Below are 19,174 nucleotides of genomic sequence, written 5' to 3' on the forward strand. Positions count from 1 at the left end.
TCCCACTGTATAGAATTTAAATACTGTCTCAGACCATCGTAGTCACCGTTACAAAAGCAATAACTCTTCCCTTTACCCCTGATGGTAGTTACCTCTTTGAGTAAATCCCACTTCAGCACACTGTGATCACTGCCACCTAGTGGTTCCTTTATCTGCAGATTCTTAATGCATGAAGAATCACTACTGATAATGATATCAAGAGTATTACTTCCTCTAGTTGCCTCCCAAACATGCTGATATAGAAAACAATCATGCAATAAATTCACAAAAGCCTTGCTAGTGTGTGAGTGACCAACCTAATTCCAGTCAATATCTGGGAAATTAAAATCACCCATTATAAGACTCTCTGATTTACTGGCCCACTCTATTTCCCTATACAGTTTCTTATTATACTCATCAGAGTCATTAGGCCTATAACGCACTCCTACTCTCAATTTTTATTTCCCAGTGCTTATGTCACACCAAACTGAGTCGACACTGCACTGTCCCACGATGTTGACTGGCTGTACCTCCTTGGATTTTATGTGTTTCTTAACTAATAGCATAATCCCTCCTCCCTTCCTATCCTGTCTGTCCTTTCTGTACACATTGTACTCCTCAAATTCCAGTTCTGCATTCCTTATAACTGTGTGAACCCACATCTCTGATATCCCAACAATATCAACCTTTGATGTTTTGACCAACACCTCAAATTCATCAAATTTTTATTTACTAAACTCCTAGCATTAGTGTAGACACAAATATACATGCACCTGTTCCTATTCTTGGCTACCCTAACACAACCCATGAGTTTACTTGTACCACAATGACTCATGGCAGTCTCTGAAATCCACTGCATCTTGTTTTCCAAGCTGCTGCTCATTCCAATAGAAGCTGGCTGTGCAAGAATCACTTTCACCTCTGCCAGCGGCTACTGTTAATCTATTAGTCCTTGTATCCCCCCCCAAGCTAGCAGTTTTCCGACCCACCTAACACTGCCTCGATAGCATCAGCAAATATTCTTGCACCCTTTCTATTTAAGTGTATCCCATCCCTGAAGAAGCAGTCTCTCCTGTTAACAAGTACAGACCAGGCTGAAAAAAATTCTTCCCCTTGAGCCCTTGCACAATCTTTCCAGGGCCGAATAATAATATGTAATATTATAGTATCTATTATTTCTTGCTGTGATATACTCTAATGATACTCTAATACATTATACTCTAATATTTTTTAACATGCAATGAAAGAATTCTGAAGTTATTTAAAGCTAAATGACAAGTAGAATAACTGTCAAAAGACTTACTTACCACATGTCATGTTTACAGTATCAGATCGGCTACGAGGTTCAGATCCTTTATGGTTTATGGGAGTATTTTGAGAATTTGTACTGGATACAGACCAACTTGGAAGTCTCTGAGCAAGATCTAAGGCAGCTGCTGCAAGTTCTGTGTCCTCACCAAAACTTGGAATGGATGCAGAATCTTCTCCTATATAAAAATTAAGAAAGAAGAAAGGATACATTAGTGTAAGTATAGCTAAGTGCAAAGCTGCTATTAAAGAGTGAGGCATTTAAATAGTAATAGTATGTTTTTAAAAGTAAGAATGATTTCAATTGTGGTGTGTAATGTGTCTTTTCGCCAGCTACCAATGATACAGAAGAATAAAAGGAGAACAGGAACCTGAGAAAGAAAAGACAAATGGGGAAAAAAAAGTAAGGGAAAGACAGAAACAAGGGAGGACAGATAGGATATTAAATGCAGAAATTAAAAATAACAAAATCATTATATGCATGAAATACAAAAGTAAATATAAATCAAAAGTTCTAGCATTAAGTAGCAAATAAGGAAAATTTTATGATAAGGAGACAAGCTTGGTCAAAATTGGAAGGATAAATATACATGTTAAAAACAAGTTATCTTGCCTTGTCTTCTTCTAGGAACTATGGATATGATCCTATTTTTAGGTGAACACATGCATGCACACATGCGCACAGTTTATTGTCTTCACCATGACAACATGTAACAGAGGGACTCCCAGTGGATGGATTTTCATGAAATTTTATATTTCATTGATATAGAAAGATTTTTCAGGCCATCCTAAATTTCACTAAAATCAAGGAAATAGAAATCCAGCAATTATTACTTATTTTTCCACTCAGTTTGTATGGAAAAAAAGAAATTCATAGATTAAATGTAGTTTAAATGCAACAATGTTAACTTTAGACAGTTCGTGCATGCTTCGCATGTGCAACACTCGCAAATGTGGCATCACTTGCAAAGGATATGCATAAATATGGAGAGAAAAGAGTGTTAAAAAAAACAAGAGTATATGGGAGGAGAGTAAAAATATCATATAGTTTTAACCAAACTGAACAGGAAATTTAGAGAAAATAGAGCTACAGAGTTTATTAAGTGTTTTCTATAAAGTTTTAATTTTAGTAATTAATTGACAAGAAGATAACTACATTTACTTTTCATTTATATTATTTACAAATAAAGAAAAAAATTCAATAAATTTAAGGGAGGAAAACACACTGGAGATTTAAAAAAAAAAAAAAAAATCAATCTGTATAATACAATAACTGCTATTTTGGTATTTTCGATAAATGTTTTGAACATTGAAATGCATGTTCCAAATGAAGAATCATAATGATCAGCATTGAGGTTTCTTTCATTTATTTATTTTTCCTTTTTTTTTTTTTTAGTTTTATTTTTTTTGATTTTATCTTTTTAAATGCAAGGGGCCTTTTTGCTGGGAACAATATGAATATAAGCACATAAACAAGAGGCAGGATATGAGCACGTAAGCAAGAAACTCAACACAGCAGAATTAAAAAGTCCAAAGCAGCTTTATCCTACTCCAGAAGAAGAACCTTCAAAGAAGTCTAATTCATAAAATGTTTCAGAAGTTCTGCAATCAACAAAAATCAAAGAGTTAACTTCCACAATGCTTATTACAACCTATTTCATACAGATATCCTGAAGTTCTCAGAGAAAAGATCCCAAACCTCTTATAAGGAAAAGAAAATCCAGGTGTCTCATCTAGATTTAAAATTTTATTTTAAAGCCTTAACTTAAATTTAATAAACAATTATTCTACAAATAATAATAATAATTACTATTATTGTAATAATCATAACAATTTTATATGTACATTGCAATTCATTTAAATTTAATTTAACTTAATTTTAATAATAGTACAACATAATTATTAAATACTTTATATCAAACTAAAATACATAAGAGATTAAAAAGTTTAGAAATATCCATGGATATACTCTCAAAAACCACCCCCACCCTTAATTTCAGAACCATCCTAATCTCCCTCTATAATATATTCCTGTACCAAAAATCTGCCAGGATTGCCACACAAGCAACCTCCCATTGGCTAAAACGTCAACCCACTCCTTCTACCCCAGACTTTTCCAATCGGACCAGGAGACTCCATGACCAGATCACATTAACAGGTAAGCCCTTCCAACTAATTCTGAGAGCAACTCTATGGATTTTTCATAAACTAACTATATTTATTAATTTATGAGTTATATAAGCAAAAGTGTAATAATTATATGACGACTCTACACATAAAGACTATAGAATAATTAGAATACATTATATTGTAAATAATCAAATATCATTATTTATCAAACTGAAAACTTGTAGAACCATTCTTCAAACAATGTTCCATACCCATAGGCCTGAAGATGGGGAAAGCACACTGTGTACACGATCAGTAGACTGTGTACAGAAAGGATAGACAATAGGAAGAGAGGAGGGGTTACGCTATAGTTAAGAAACATATAAAATCTAAGGAAGTACAGCCAGTCGATATGGCTGGACAGTGCAGTATCAAGTCAGTTTGCTGTGACATAAGCACCAGGAAAGCAAAATTGAGAGCAGGAGTTTATTATAGGCCTAATGACTCTGATGAGTATGATAAACAACTGTACAGGGAAATAGAGTGGGCCAGTAAATCAGAGTGTCTTATAATGGGGGATTTTAATTTCCCAGAGATTGACTGGAATTTGTGGTTTGATCACTCACACACTAGCAAGGCTTTTGTGGATATATTGGATGATTATTTTCTATAGTAGCATGTTTGGGAGGCAACCAGAGAGAGTAATACTCTTGATCTCATTATCAGTAGTGATTCTTCATGCATTAAGAATCTGCAGATAAAGGAATAACTAGGTGGCAGTGATCACAGTGTGCTGAAGTGGGATTTACTCAAAGAGGTAACTACCATCAAGGGTAAAGGGAAGGGTTTTTGCTTTCGTAAAGGTGACTATGGAGTTCTGATAGAGTATTTAAATTCTATATGGTGGAAACAAATGATGATGTTACCAAGAGCAAATTCAAAATGGGAAGCAGTCAAAGAATTAATCTTGGAAGCTACTAGGCTTTTCATACCAACTAAGAAATATTGTTCAAGGTTTAGGCCTAAATGGATGTCAGATGAACTAATGAAACATGTGGCAGAGAAGAAAAATGCATGGGATATATATAAATTAATGGGTGACACAGACACCTATGATAGATATAAGCTATTCTGTAACCAAGTTACAAAGGAGTTTAGGCAGGCAAAGGTAGATTATGAGAAATGTTTGGCAAAGAATGCAAAGAAAAACAGCAAAGAGTTCTTTACTTATGTAAACTCTAGAAGGAAAGGGATGAATCAGATTGGTCCACTTGATATCAATGGTTCAACTGTTAATGATCCTGCTCAGGTACTAACAAACTAAATGAGCATTTAGCATCTACATTCACACATGAGGAGTTATTCAAGGTGGGATATGCCAGAGATGAATTAAACTCTGGCAGTGAGCTAGGTGATTTTGTAATAACTGAGAGCGAAGTGGAGGAGAAATTGTTGAAAATAAACTTAAGAAAGTCCCCTGGGGTGGATGGATCTATCCAGTTATATTAAAGGAGGCAGCAAAAGAAGTAAGCAAACCCTTAGCCATAATTATGAGAACTTCCTTGGACTCAGGGGAGGTACCCATGGACTGGAGATGTGCAAATGTGACCCCAATCACAAAGGAGGATCAAAGGGCGACACAAGTAATTAGAGTCTTGTTAGTTTCACTTCATGGAGGCACTTGTTAAAGAAGCACTGCAGGATCATGTAGACAAGACTTATTATAGCTCGGACATAGCATGGGTTTTTTAAGGGGAAGTCTTGTCTCACCAATTTGATTGGATACTATGATGTGGTCACAAAGGAACTGGATGCAAGTAATAATTTTGATATCATATATTTGGACCTTTGAAAGACTTTTGATACTGTTGCACATGTAAGATGGCTGCACAAATTGGAGCAGTATGGCACTGGAGGCAAATTGCTGCTAGGAATAAAGGGATGGTTGAGTGGGAGAAGACGGAGAGTGGTAATCAATGAACATTGCTCATTGTGGACTAATGCTATTAGTGGGAGTCCCTCAGTGTTCTGTGTTGGATCCATTGTTATTTTCTGTATTTATTAATAATATTGATGATGGTATATCAGGCTTAATGTTCAAGTTTGCAGACAATATGAAGGGTGGCAGGGTTGTTAATGACACTAATGATAGTAAGCTGCTGCAACCAGATCTAGAAAAGTTGAGCAGATGGGCTGAGAGGTGGCAACTGAAGTTTAACCTTGACAAATGTGGGAAGCAATAACCCCAGAGTAACTTATCAACTCTGTGGTACTACACTGACAGTGGCACAGAATGAAAAGGAGACCTGCAGGCAGATATTAAGTTTTCTGAGCAGTTCAGATGGTCTGCAAGAATAGCTCATGGTTTCTTGTCAATGATATACAGGAATTTTTCTAGCAGGGATAAGGAGGTGATTATCCCCTTGTATAAGGCAATGGTCAGGCCACACCTCGAGTACTGGAGGCCTCATTTTAAGAAGGCTGTAGAGCTGCTGGAAAGAGTACAGAGAAGGGCAACAAGATTAGTGAATGTAACAAAGGGTTGCTCTTACAAAGAAAGGCTTAAGTTTTGCAAATTACAGTGTCTGAAGGCTAGGCACCTGCAAGGTGATCTGATTGAGGTGCATAATGCCTTTAATGGTTTGAGCATGCTGAATGCTGATTGGATTCTCCTCTTGCTCAGAATAATTGCTTGAGAGGGCATAAATTCAAATTGAGGAAAGACAGGTGTAGGATAGATATGTGGAATTTTACCTTTAGCAGCAGGTGGTTGATTGCTGGAACCAACTTCCATCTGTCTTTGTAGAAGTTGATGGATTAAATAGATTCAAGGCAGAACTAGACAAACGTCTGGAGCGAGTGGATGGGTGTAATGAGAAGGGTTTTTCTTTTTTCTTTTTTTTTTGGCTGATGCTATATAAGCTTGCTTTTTTGCATCATGTGCTCTTACTAATGCTAATTCAGTCACATAAAGCAAATTCTCTCACAACTATTAAACCTCTTTGATTTATCTGTAATCAATCTCATTCTGAAGAAACCTGGAGATCACAATTCAGTATGCTGCAGAAACCATGGAAATAGACACATTATAATGTGTGTCCCATAATATGATTTACTGTCTACATGTATGTAAGGAACATTGCAGCTAACAATTTCAACAATTTATAGAATTGTATGTATTATGTTAGTTTCTTCCATGGGTTGTTTATTTTAGTATATGCTACTGAAATATTAATAGCTAGAGCTGTTATACGGATACATATTAGTAATATAAAAAATATGCCATAATCCAAAAAAGAGCATGTTTTTAGAATCAATCAGTCTCAAAACAAATATAACACTTACAAGTTCTTGTCAGAGTCAAATGTAGTTATAAAGATTCTAAAGATACATAAAAATCACTTGCCAGAAGATGGAATGTCATCAGTTTGATCAACTGGAATCAGCTCACCAACAGAAGTGTCATCAATAGGGGTCAATGTGGTCTGTACTGGCAAACTGAAGGGAAAAATTTAAATAAAATACAAAAAGAGCAAATAAATTTTTAAAGTTTACAGTAATTTTAGTGCTTTTAAAATTCTAAACAAACTGATTTGTGTGCTACAACAGCAAACATTTTAAAATGCCTATTGCTGAATGAGAATAAAATATTCTTATATTCATTTAACATGCATCTAGGCCAATTGATCTTTTAATACACTAAATTTGTAGTGTTGTAAAAGAAACAGTGTTATATATATATTTTTTATATGTATGATGTTTATAAAGAAGATATCTCATACTGAAAATATTATTTTAAAAACATTTTTGATATGAGACTCCAACTGTATTGGCCTCTAGAGAGCACACAATTTCTTTAATTATTTCAATGATAAGCACTTTCATTTTCTGCTTAATTGAAGAGTATGCAATTTGTTACAGCAGAAAGAATTATTTAAGTTTTCAAAATTAAATAATTACATGGATTAAGGTTCAAACAAACAGGAGTCATAACCAATCATGCTCAAATTTTTTTAGAAAATGATTTGATAGTTATATTTTCAAAAGGAAATCTCAGTATATTTTATGTGTAAGGATGCAGTATCCCCTCAAAAATCAAATGCAATCCATGAGGTTATCAGATGATTTCATCCCAAAGAAGTTATAATGAAGATACAACAACAATGATGACTTTCAAACTTCATTCAAAGAAGACAGCGTACAGATATATTTAATCTTTTTAACATAAGATTTTTTAATAGTAATCTCATACGCAAAATGCTACTGGAATCTACTGTGCTCTAAAAATATGTATGGGTTGAAAGGCATATGATAAATGGGAGGAAAATAATGAATGAAAGAACAGAATGAAGGAAGCTTAAGGGAACCCAAGCATTAGTTGAGAAGTTAGAAAAGACAGAGAGAGAGAGAGAGAGAGAGAGAGAGAGAGAGAGAGAGAGAGAGAGAGAAATGGTTTCTCAATTGCAATAGAGAAGTAGTTTTCCAATGCCATCATAGTCTTCCTTTACCAAAGACTATGATGGAAGCTTGCTTAGAACACCTTTATGACAAACACAACCAAAAGCCTTAGATATGCAGAGAACAATGAAAGGGGACCATTTGGGTCACTGGAGGAAATCCAGCAGTGTATGTTGAAGGTACTAAAATTGATACAATATTACATGAAATGCTTGCAATTATGGCATAAAAAGGTGGCTTCGTGTAAAGCTGCCCATCAGAAATACTTTTGAGGACAGAAAAAAATATGTGACTAAGTTCACTTCTAAATTACTTATAAAGTTATTCCTGATACTTTCTGACTAGAAAGTTCCAATAACCTCATTTAAAATATTCAGAGATTGTATGAATATATCTGTTTTTTCCTCAAAGTAAAGATATTTTATATATATATACACACACACACATATATATATATATATATATACGTTTACAATAGTTCGATTTTCTTAAGTACTGGTGTTTTATACATATAGGTATTGGCGTTAATACAATACAATACTGGTCTTTGTATTGTATTAAGAAACAATAGAATGATAATACAAAAGAATTATAATACAAAAGAATAATATATATATATATATATATATGCAACAAATAAAAGGAAATATTTATAAGACCTTGCAATAGCTGTTCATAAAATATCTTTCAGAATCTAAGCAGATATGTAAGTAACTTTTCAAATTCAAGGTTTCAAAGATCCTTAATGAGCAATGAATAGAGTTACTAATTGAATTCGGTTTTACAGTCAGCAATAGTATAAGGAATGGAAAAAAAATAATAATAAATAAACACATTAGTACTGTCCTTAGTGGTAATTAAATGATTAAGGAAGCAAGTTGACAGAGCAGCAACCATAAGAAATAAAAATTACCCACTTCATTTGCCCACCCCTTCTAATAATTTCTCCAATCCTTCTTTAAATTTATTCAAACTGCACACTTCTGCAACACAAGGTGGAAGTTTATTTCAACAATCGAAATTCAAGTTGAGGAAGGATGCTTGCAGGATAGGTGTGTGGAAGTTTTTCTTCAGCCAGTGGGTGGTTGATTGTTGGAAGAGGCTTCTATCTGTTGTTGTAGAAATGGATTGGTTGTATGGATGGGTAAACTGTGCATTTTTTTTTTTTTTTTTTTTTGCTGGTGCTATATAAACTTGCTTTCTAGCATCATTTGTCATTACTACTACTCCTCCTTGTTGAATACAAATTTCCACACACATTTATCCTGCAACCTCCATTTTCCTTTGTGTGTGTCATCCATTTCCTTAATGGTCATTCAAATCCTTAAACATTTCACTCAGGTCTCCTCATGCATGTTACTTTCCACCCCACTGCAATTTACTAAACTCAAGCCTTTGAAAAAGTACCTTTTTTATGTGCCTGACTGATCTTGTTGCTCTTCTTTGCACCTGTTCTAACTGATCTACACCATTACTAAAATAAGGTTCGAAAATACAAAGGGTACTAGGAAAGTTTTGCAATATGATGCAACAATGAATCACAGGAAGCTGCTTGTTGCTGCATGTTGAGACATGTTCATACGTGCATAGTAGCCGCCGCGCCAAGTCGATGGGCTCAGTTATTCATTAGTAGTGAGAGTGTAAAGTGCTTGCGATGGCATCGTGGTCACGAAATGAGATAAAGACAGTTTTGCGGTATAATTTCGTGTGTGGTTTAACCATAGACCAGTGCTTAGAAGAAATGACTCTTGCACTAGATGATGATTGTCCACATCGTACAACGATATTCAGGTGGTATAGAGAATTCCAAAGGGGAAATTTCACTCTGGAGGATTCTGAGAGGCCGGGAAGGCCACGAACGTCAGTTACGGAGGAAAACGTTACTGCTGTGAGGAAAATGCTTGACGAAAACAGGCGAGTGACCTACCAACAGATAGAGGATACTTTGGGCCTAAATGCACCAGCAATTCGTTCAATTCTGCAAGATCATTTGCACGTGAAGAAACGTTGTTCTCTCTGGGTGCTGCATCAACTGACTGAAGAGCAGATGACACGACGTGTGACTTGGTGCCGGGAGATGTTAAAAAAGTTTGATAAGGGACAATCTCGGTATGTGAACAACATCGTGACAGGTGACCAGACTTGGCTGTACTATTACGATCTGCCGACCAAGGCTCAAAACAAAGTTTGGGTCTTTGATGATGACGACACACTCGTAATTGTCAGAAAATCCCGATCTGTAAAGAAGAAAATGATAGCTGTATTTTTCAAATCGAGTGGAATTGTGGAACGTGTCATTTTGGACACGCAGAAGACAGTCACAGCTAAGTGGTATACTGAACAATGCCTGCCTAAAGTCATTGGATCTATGAAGAACCTGCGGCCAAAGTCAAGAATGGACACCTGGTACCTCCATCACGAAAATACTCCAGCTCACCAGGCCAAAGCCTGCACCGAATATTTGACCACGACAGGACTGAAACGTCTCGAGCACCCTCCCTACAGTCCAGACCTTGCTCCCTGCGACTTTGCACTGTTCCCGCATGTGAAAATGAAGCTAAAAGGGAGGCGGTTTTCCAGTGACGAGGACCTTCTACGGGCTTGGGACAACGAGTGTGCTTTACTCCCTAGTGAAACTTGGCAGAACTGGTTTAAAGATTGGTTTCGGAGGATGGAGAGGTGTACTGAATGTAGAGGAAATTACTTTGAAAAAATTAAATAAACAAAGCTGTATTGCAAAACTTTCCTAGTACCCTTTGTATGTATGCAGTACTCAAAGTGCAGCCTAACCACTATTTATATGACCAAACAATCACCTCTTCATCCCTGCTGGCAAAAATTCTGCTTTGTTGTTGTTGTTGTCAGAGCCCTATGAAAAGTCCTAGCAGTGCCTATCTGCATTGCTCAGAGAATATGTGATACAATTATTCTAACAATGACAATATAAAATTTAGATTATAATTATATTAAATATAATTATAATTTAGATATAACTAATTTATTAAATTCAGTTTTTCAGTTTTCTGACAAAATGGAAAAACTGACAAGCTACCAAATCATACTGCCTATAGTCCATTTGTTACAACTTCACTTTCAAGGCTACAACAATGGTTGTTTCCATGTTTGGAAACTTCTCTATTGTTTCCTTTGTCAAGGCCATGCAGCTGAAGTTACTATTAGTATTGCAACATGATGCAAGAAAGCAAGGCTTATATAACATCAACCAAAAAAAAAAAAAAAAAAAAAAAATACATCATATCCTTATTTCTTCACATAATTTGCCCGATCCTTCTTAAATCCATTAAAATATAGACACTAGTAGAATTTTCATACAAACTATGAAATACTGTTCAAATCTTAGACCTAAATTGATGTCAGATGAACTAATGAGACATGTGGCAGAGAAGAATATACATGGGATGCATATAAATAATCAGGTAATACAGAAACCTAAGTTCCCGGCAGATATAAACTAGTCTGAAATCAAGTCAAAAAGGAGGTTAGGCAAGACAAGGCAGACTATGAAAAACCTTAGGCAAATGATACAAAGAAAAGCAGAAAAGACTTCTTTACTTATGTAAACAGTAGAAAAAAAAAGGGGAATGAATCACATTGGTCTACTTGATATCAATGGTTTCACTGTTGATGATCCTGCCCAGGTTGCAGGCAAACTGAATAGGCATTTATATTAACATGCATCTACATTCACACATGAGTAATTCTTTAGGAAGTGGATGCCAGAATTTTATCAAACTAACAGGTAACTAAATGATTTTGTAATAACCGAGAGGAAAGTGGAAGACAAATTATTGAAGTTAAACAAAAAAAAGGCAGCTGGATTGGATGGGATGTATCCAATTAAGGCAGACAGCGAAGGAGCTAAGCAAATACTTGGCCATAATTATGAGAAAATCTTTAAATTCTGGTGAGGTCCCTGTGGACTGGAGATGTGTGAATGTACCTCCATTTAACAAAGGTGGGAGGGGAGGATCACAGAATGATACAAATAATTACAGACCTCTCAGCTTAACTTCTGTTCTGGAGAAAATAATGGAGTCTCTGGTTAAGGAAGTAATGCAGGGTCATCTAGATAGAATGCACTTATACTGCAGTCACAGCATGAATTTGATAAGGGGCAGTCTTGTCTGATGAATGTGAATGGACATTATAATGCAGTAACAAAGGAACTAGATGCAAAAAATTTTTGATAACATATACTTAGAATTCAAGAAAGCTTTTGATAATTTTGATAACATATACTTGGAATTCAAGAATGCTTTTGAAAATTTTGATAACATATACTTGGAATTCAAGAATGCTTTCGAAAATTTTGATAACATATACTTGGAATTCAAGAAAGCTTTTGAAAAGACTGCAGTATAATTGAAGCAGTGTGGCTTTAAGGACAATTTTCTGTATTAAGGTTATTAATGAGGGTATAACAAGCTTAATGACTAAGTCTTAATGTCTGCAAATGATACAGGGATGGTGGTTAATAATGAAAGTATGTATGGCAACAAGATTGAGAAAAATTAGGCAATGGCTGAGAAATGACAATTGAAATTTAACATTGACAAATGCAAAGTACTGCACATGACTAGCAGTAGGACACAGGAATTTTGCTACAGTCAACCAATAACTGGCTAAAGGAAACGTCCACATATCTATTCTGCAATTATCCTTCCTCAATTTGAATTTATGTTCCCTCATGCATGTGGTCTGAGCACGAGGAAGAACCTCATCAACACTGAGCTTGCTCATTCCATTTAAAGCCTTTAACACCTCAAATCAGATCACCTGTGAAGTGATCTAATTTGAGAACCCATGTAGTCTCCAGATGTTGCAATTTGAAGAACTGAAGCCTTTCTCGGTAAGAGTATCCCTTTGTTCCGCTCACCAATCTCACTGCCCTTCTCTGTACCCGTTCCAGCAGTTCTACATCCTTTCTAAAATGAGGCCTCCAGACCTGTATGCTGTATCAAGGTGTTGTTGACCATTGCCTTATACAACAGGATAATCAACCCCTCATCCCTGCTAGCAAAATTCCTGTATATCATTATCAAAACCCCATGAGCTGTTCTGGCAGGATTTCTGTACTGCTCAGAGAACTTCATATCAGGTGGCAAAATTATCCACAGGTCCTTTTCATTTTCCACTAACTTGAGTGTCAGAGAACACAGTTAATATGTTAATCTGGGATTACTGCTACCCGTATGTAATACCTTGAATTTGCCAATGTTAAACCTAAACTGCCATTTCTCAGCCTAATTTTTCTAGATCTTGTTGCACCAGCATACCTTCATTACTGTGATTAGCAACCCTACCAATCTTTGTATCACCTGCAAACTTTGACATTAAGTCATATGCCCTCATTAATATAATTAATACAGAAAATAACAATAGGTCCAGCACTAAGTCCTGTGGGACTCAATAATAACATTAGTCCACAAAGAGCAGTGTCCACTGATAGCCACTCTGTTTTCTCCCACTCAACCTTCTCTTTATTCATAGCAGGGCTAAACTCCATTATTTGGGTACCACTTGTCTCTCCAAGCAGTGGGCGTGGTCACAGAACAGAATGATTGTACCGTTGGATTTCTGTGATTGGGTGGAAAGCAGTGAGTGGCACATGCCAATCACTGTTTTTTTCCTTTCTGTTTGTCAAAATGTGGACTAGTACCCAAGGTCTGGAGTTCTACCCATAGCAGTAACTTTCCCTTAATTTCACAATGCTAATATTTGTACAGCAATCTTTTATGTACAACAGTATCAAAAGTTTTCCTGAAATCCAAATATACGATATCAAAATTATCTTTGTTACTGCAATATAATGTCCAATCAGACTGATCAGATGATTGACCCTTAACAAATCCATGCTGTGACTGCAGTATAAGTGCATTCTGTCTAGATGATACTACAGTACTTCCTTAATCAGAGACTCCATTATTTTCCCTGGAACAGAAGTTAAGCTAACAGGTCTGTAATTACTTCTCTTGTCACACTTTGTCCCACTTTATGAATTGGGGATACATTTACACATCTCCAGTCCATAGTGACCATGCCTGAATCCAAAGATTCAGACCCGGCTTGCCGAAACTGACCAATCCGCAGTCGCGGAACATTTTTGGATCACCAACCACGATCTTGATCCCAAACGTGATTTTGAAATAGTAGACCACTCACGACACTTTCGCCACCGCCTATGGCTAGAGTCACTTAATATATTAAACAATCCAAAGGCCATAAACTGCTGCAAAGGCACACGTCTGCACCCCATCCTAGAGACAACCATTTTAAGGCTGGATAAACGCTGGAGTAAAAAAACAGCACATGTTCATGCAACAACAATAGGAAATGAATAACGTGCCTCACATTGTATTCAAATCATATTATCAGTTGAAAAAGAGACTTGTCAGTCTTGAAAGCTTCTGCCATTGTATATTTTATTGTATTATATTAAACTGGGTTATCATTGTATATTTTTCCACAACCATGGACCCCAGTACACCAGGCCCATTCGTTACAATCCAAAGATGCTCTCATAATTATGGCTATGAGTTTGCTTACCTCATTTTTTGCCTCCCTTAATATCATTGGATATTAAGGGAGGTGCTTTATTTTTTTGGCTTCAACAATTTCTCTTTTTCTTCTCAGTTACCACAAAATATTCAATTCCCTATAAGAATTTGATACATCTGTGGCATCCCCTTCCCTAAAAAATTCCTCATGTGTGAATGTAGATGCAAAATACCTATTCAGTCTGTTGACGACCTGAGCAGGATCATCAATAATTAAACCATCAAAATCAAGTGGATCAATATGATTCAACCTCTACTTTCTCCTGTTAATATAAGTAAAGAAGTCTTTTCTACTTTTCTTGGCATTCTTCGCCAGAGACTTCTCATAATCTGCCATAGTTTCCCTAAACTTCTTGTGACTTTATTACAGACTAGCTTATATCTACCATAGGCTTCCAATCACTTGATAATTTATATGAATCTGACACATTTTTATTCTACGCCACAAGTCTCATATGTTCATCTGACATCCATTTAGGTCTAAGCCTTTAACAACATTTCTTAGTGGTATGAAAAACCTAATAGCTTCTATGATTATTTCCCTGAATGCTTCCCATTTAGAATTTGCTGTTGGTAACATCATCAGTTGGTCTCGCTGTACAGAATTTAAAAACTGTCTGAGATTACTATAATCATCTCTACAAAAACTCTTCCCTTTAGCCCTGGTAGTTACATCTCAGTAAATCCCACATCAGTATACTGTGATCACTGCCACCAATCGTTCCTTTATCTGCAGATTCTTAATGCATGAATAATCACTGCTGATAATCAGATCAAGAGCATTGCTCCCTCTCAAACATGCTGCTGTAGAAAACAGTCATCCAGTAATTCCACAGAACCTTGCTAGTGTGTGTGTGTGACCAACCCATAAGTTCCGGTCAATATCTGGAAGTTAAAATCCCCATTATAAGACATTATGATTTACTAGCCCACTTTATTTCTCTATTTGTTTGTTGTACTCATCAGAGTCATTAGGTCTATAACACGCTCCTACTCTCATTTTTTGCTTTCCCAGTGTGTCACACCAAACTGACTCAACATTGCACTGGCCACCCATGTCAACTGGATGCACTGCCATAGATTTTATGTGCTTCTTAACTAAAGGCATAATTCCTTTCCCCCTCCTGTCCCACTGTCTTTTCTGTACCAAAGTCACTTGTGTAAACTGTGTGGTGACTGAGTAAACATAGTTGTGACAAGTCAAGGGGAAAAAAGTGTAGATGTCTTGATAGTTGTGTTTATTTAGGGATACCTGTTCTGTCTATGAGTGTATGAAAAGAGGCACATGAGTGAGTACTTGTTATCCGTTGTTACCTACCAGTGTGCCGTAGTAAACTTTATATCATTAACATCTGTATGATTATATCAATTTTTAATCCTTAAGGCAATCTACCTTGGCAGGCACCTTAACCACTCGGCCACCCTGCCCTTAAATGAGTAATAATAATAATGGGGGGGGGGAAGTGTGTATACCTGTATCTGTAAGAATGGAAGGTGTGCGTAAGGTTTGAATGTATGAAGAGTGTGTGTGTAGTGTTCTGGCGGGACCCTCTAATTGGACTGCAGTAGCACTAACCCACAGGGAACCACCCCTGCCTTGCTGATGCCATGCATTCTCTCTTTTGAGGCATGGTGTGGGAACTGCTGACACTGGCTACAGCTAGTCTGGCCAGTGTGTGATTTCATGCAGAGCTGCACTGTATATCCACAGAGCAGACTCCTCCCCACATAGAGCATGCCAACTCCACGAATTTATTCCCTCCCATCTTCCCTTCCTCCACCTCCCATCCCAACTTTTTGCCTGGTGGATCCTACTACCACAAACCTTTTACTTTTCCTTAACAGTCGCTCCCTGTGTGAGGATGGGCTCCTCCCACAGGGGTGCCCCTCTAATCTTTTAACTTCCTATTTCCAGGTAGATAGCCTTCCTATTGTCCACTTTAATCTTCTTCATCTGTTCCTTCTCTCTCTCTTCACTGTCACTCTCTGTCACGTTAACATGTCTGTCCTAGGGCCCCTCCCTGGCACGCACAGGCAAAGTCCTCTGGTAGGTGTAGAAAGTCCTCTGCTCCTATCACAGGACTTTCTACCTGTTCTATACCTGGCTACCTCCTTGGAACAAAAATGGGCAACATGGGAGTCCCAGCTAAATGCCAGAAGAATAACAAGCAAACACAACCCAACACTACACTATGCAGACTAACCCAAAAAATTACACTATCTCTGGCATTTAAAGAGTTTGTAGCTTCACAATGTGTAATGAAAAGTTTGTAGGGGGAACCACCAGTGCTGCTTGACAATATACGCAATACACAATGTCCTTTCTGTACCAGTGGTCCATACACTGTGGAATATTAGACCAGGCTGGAAAGGGTAGTGCAAGACCTGCACATAGAAAACCGGGCAATGCAAACCAAACTAGATGCCACAAAAACTAAACAGCAGGAAAATACATAAATGCAACAGCATCCCAACTTTTACTCAGAGGTGCTGAGGACTACAGCCAAGGGGGCAGGCTAAAACAAAAAGGCCCAAGTTGCCCCTAAACTTAGTATTACTAAGACCAATTAAGGAAGGCATTCACTCTAATAAGGAGGAACTCAAAGCAGCAGTTACAAAGAACCTAAAAAGTGATATGAAAATCCTAAAAATCAAGGGAATAAAAAAACTATGTCCCCAGGTTTATTATTGAAACGGCCTCTCAGGCTGACTTAGATGTTATAATTAACAGTACAGAGGTAAAGAAATTTGGATTTCAGAGCAAAACTACCAAGGAGGAAGGGATCCTCAATAATCATTTTTGATGCAGATAAGGAGACAACCAAGGAGGGCAACATGATGAGGTAATTGAGAGGAATATACAGGAAATGTGTCCTGAAGAAAACCTCAAACCAGAGTTCAGTTCAAAATACATACCATCATGATCAGACTGCAATGTTAATTGGGTGGTTGAATTATCCCCATGCATATGAGGTTCAAACAACAGGTCAGAAGCCAGAATCTATGCTGGAAGGGGGAGTCATAGGTTCAAAGAACATGTGTCTGTACTGAAGTGTTTCTGTTGTCTATGATTTGGCTATACTTCCTACACATGCAATCAGAAACAAAGTACATGTGGTTGATGTGCCATAATAGGGCACGACTACAGTAAATATAATAAAAACCCGCAACTGAAGTGCATCAACTATAAGTCTGCTGGCTTAGATTATAATAATTCAGTTAGAAATCCAAAATGCCCGGTGTATTTGAAAAAAAAAACATGCAATCTAGAATAGATTATGGATTATGGCTAGACACCCTAATACAGATGGGTGCCTGCTCTAAAATTTCTGCAACAGGCTTGATCTGTGATAGAACAGCTGAGGCTCAGTTCTGAAGAGGAAGGCATAGATGTTATGCTCCAAGAGCCATATTCTGATGGGTAGGGTACAACAATACCCTGTAACCTTTAGAGTAGATGAATTCTCTACAGATACCTCTTGAGCTGCCAATCATACTGAGAAATCCAACCCTCACTTTAAATAAAATACATGAGCTTTGCACTCCTTATGCAGCATGTGCTCAGAATACCAGTGCTTTAGGCTCCATATATGTTATTTCTATGTACTGCAGGGCAGGCCAGGATATGGAATTTTGTAAATTGTGGTTTTGCATGTTTTGCTGGGTTGGGGCCAAATTTCCAAGAAGGAAAAAAAAAAAAAAAAAAAACGCTATTCTCATTTGAGACCAACTAACCAAATCACAGTATGAAAAACAATAATCCAGTACCTACAGTCTGCCACTACCCTTCTACTGGGTGGTAAAATAGTAGTGAGCACAAACTTTAATTGCAGATTGCTATGTGGCATAGTCATGCTAATGATAGATCTGGTACTCACAATGGCCAAACCTTGGAGGATTACATAGTTACCTCACTATTCCTTGTGCTGAATCAGCCTAACAATTTACTCACCTACAGTTCAACTATGGGAGAAAGCACTATTGATATTACATTGGCCACATATTTGGTTGCATAAGTTTATCAAGTGGCAGATAAATAAGGCATGGACCACCTCTGTTTGGGGCTTAACAAGCTACTCCCTCCTATCATTTGAGGGCAGAATTGGAGACACTTTCAAATCTCGTTTCTTTGACAAAAGAATCACCAACAATATCTACTTCCTGTACGACCAGCATATTCTGCTCTGGGGTTTGCCACTTTGCTGCCTGATGCTCAAGTGTGAGTTTTGGCATTCAGTTGAGCAGCTGACAACTTGATCACAGCTAACAAGTAGTTTTTAATCAGAAGCACCACTCAAAGAGGTTGTGTTTATCTTTAACACAATATTCACCAAAATGAAAATTTTCATCTTGCATCTCCTAGTGCCACCAAGTTTCCTTAAGCACAACATCAGTGTTACCAGATCTCAAATTCATTTAATTTATTGCTTTTGACAACCCCCTATGCACCCTTATAGTTATTTAAAAAAACTACTTAGTTACGTTTTTAAGGTTATTAATAACCTTAATGGCTGCAAACAAGCAGTCTCAGAAAAGATGCAAAATGTAATTTTGTCCCATTCCACCGAATTGAGCCAATCTTGTGCCAGCTTCTTTCTCCCCACACCCCACAAACTAGCAATTTCCCTGAACCCTTAATGCATCTTAAATGGCAATAGCAAAACTCTTGCATCCTCTCAATTTAATCAATTTGCCATCTTTACAAAATAAATCCCCTCTATTTAAGTAAATGCCATATCTTA

At 36.9% G+C, this 19,174-nt stretch overlaps 1 protein-coding gene across 2 annotated transcripts in view; it reads right to left on the reverse strand.

Annotated features, from left to right (window-relative positions):
- LOC150076729 (sorting nexin-29-like) overlaps nucleotides 1-19,174 on the reverse strand; it is a 275,665-nt gene that overhangs the window by 120,444 nt on the left and 136,047 nt on the right. For both annotated transcript variants that reach the window (XM_090386732.1, XM_090386733.1), the window contains 2 exons: nucleotides 6,803-6,894; nucleotides 1,287-1,466 (listed from right to left, as the gene is read on the reverse strand). In XM_090386732.1, coding sequence (XP_090242858.1) covers nucleotides 1,287-1,466; nucleotides 6,803-6,894 — 272 coding nt within the window. The remainder of the gene's footprint in view (nucleotides 1-1,286; nucleotides 1,467-6,802; nucleotides 6,895-19,174) is intronic.

The sequence above is a fragment of the Mastigoproctus giganteus genome, chromosome 12 (assembly GCF_048544385.1).
Source record: "Mastigoproctus giganteus isolate SK-2022 chromosome 12, ASM4854438v1, whole genome shotgun sequence".
NCBI classification, from domain to species: Eukaryota; Metazoa; Arthropoda; class Arachnida; order Uropygi; family Thelyphonidae; genus Mastigoproctus; species Mastigoproctus giganteus.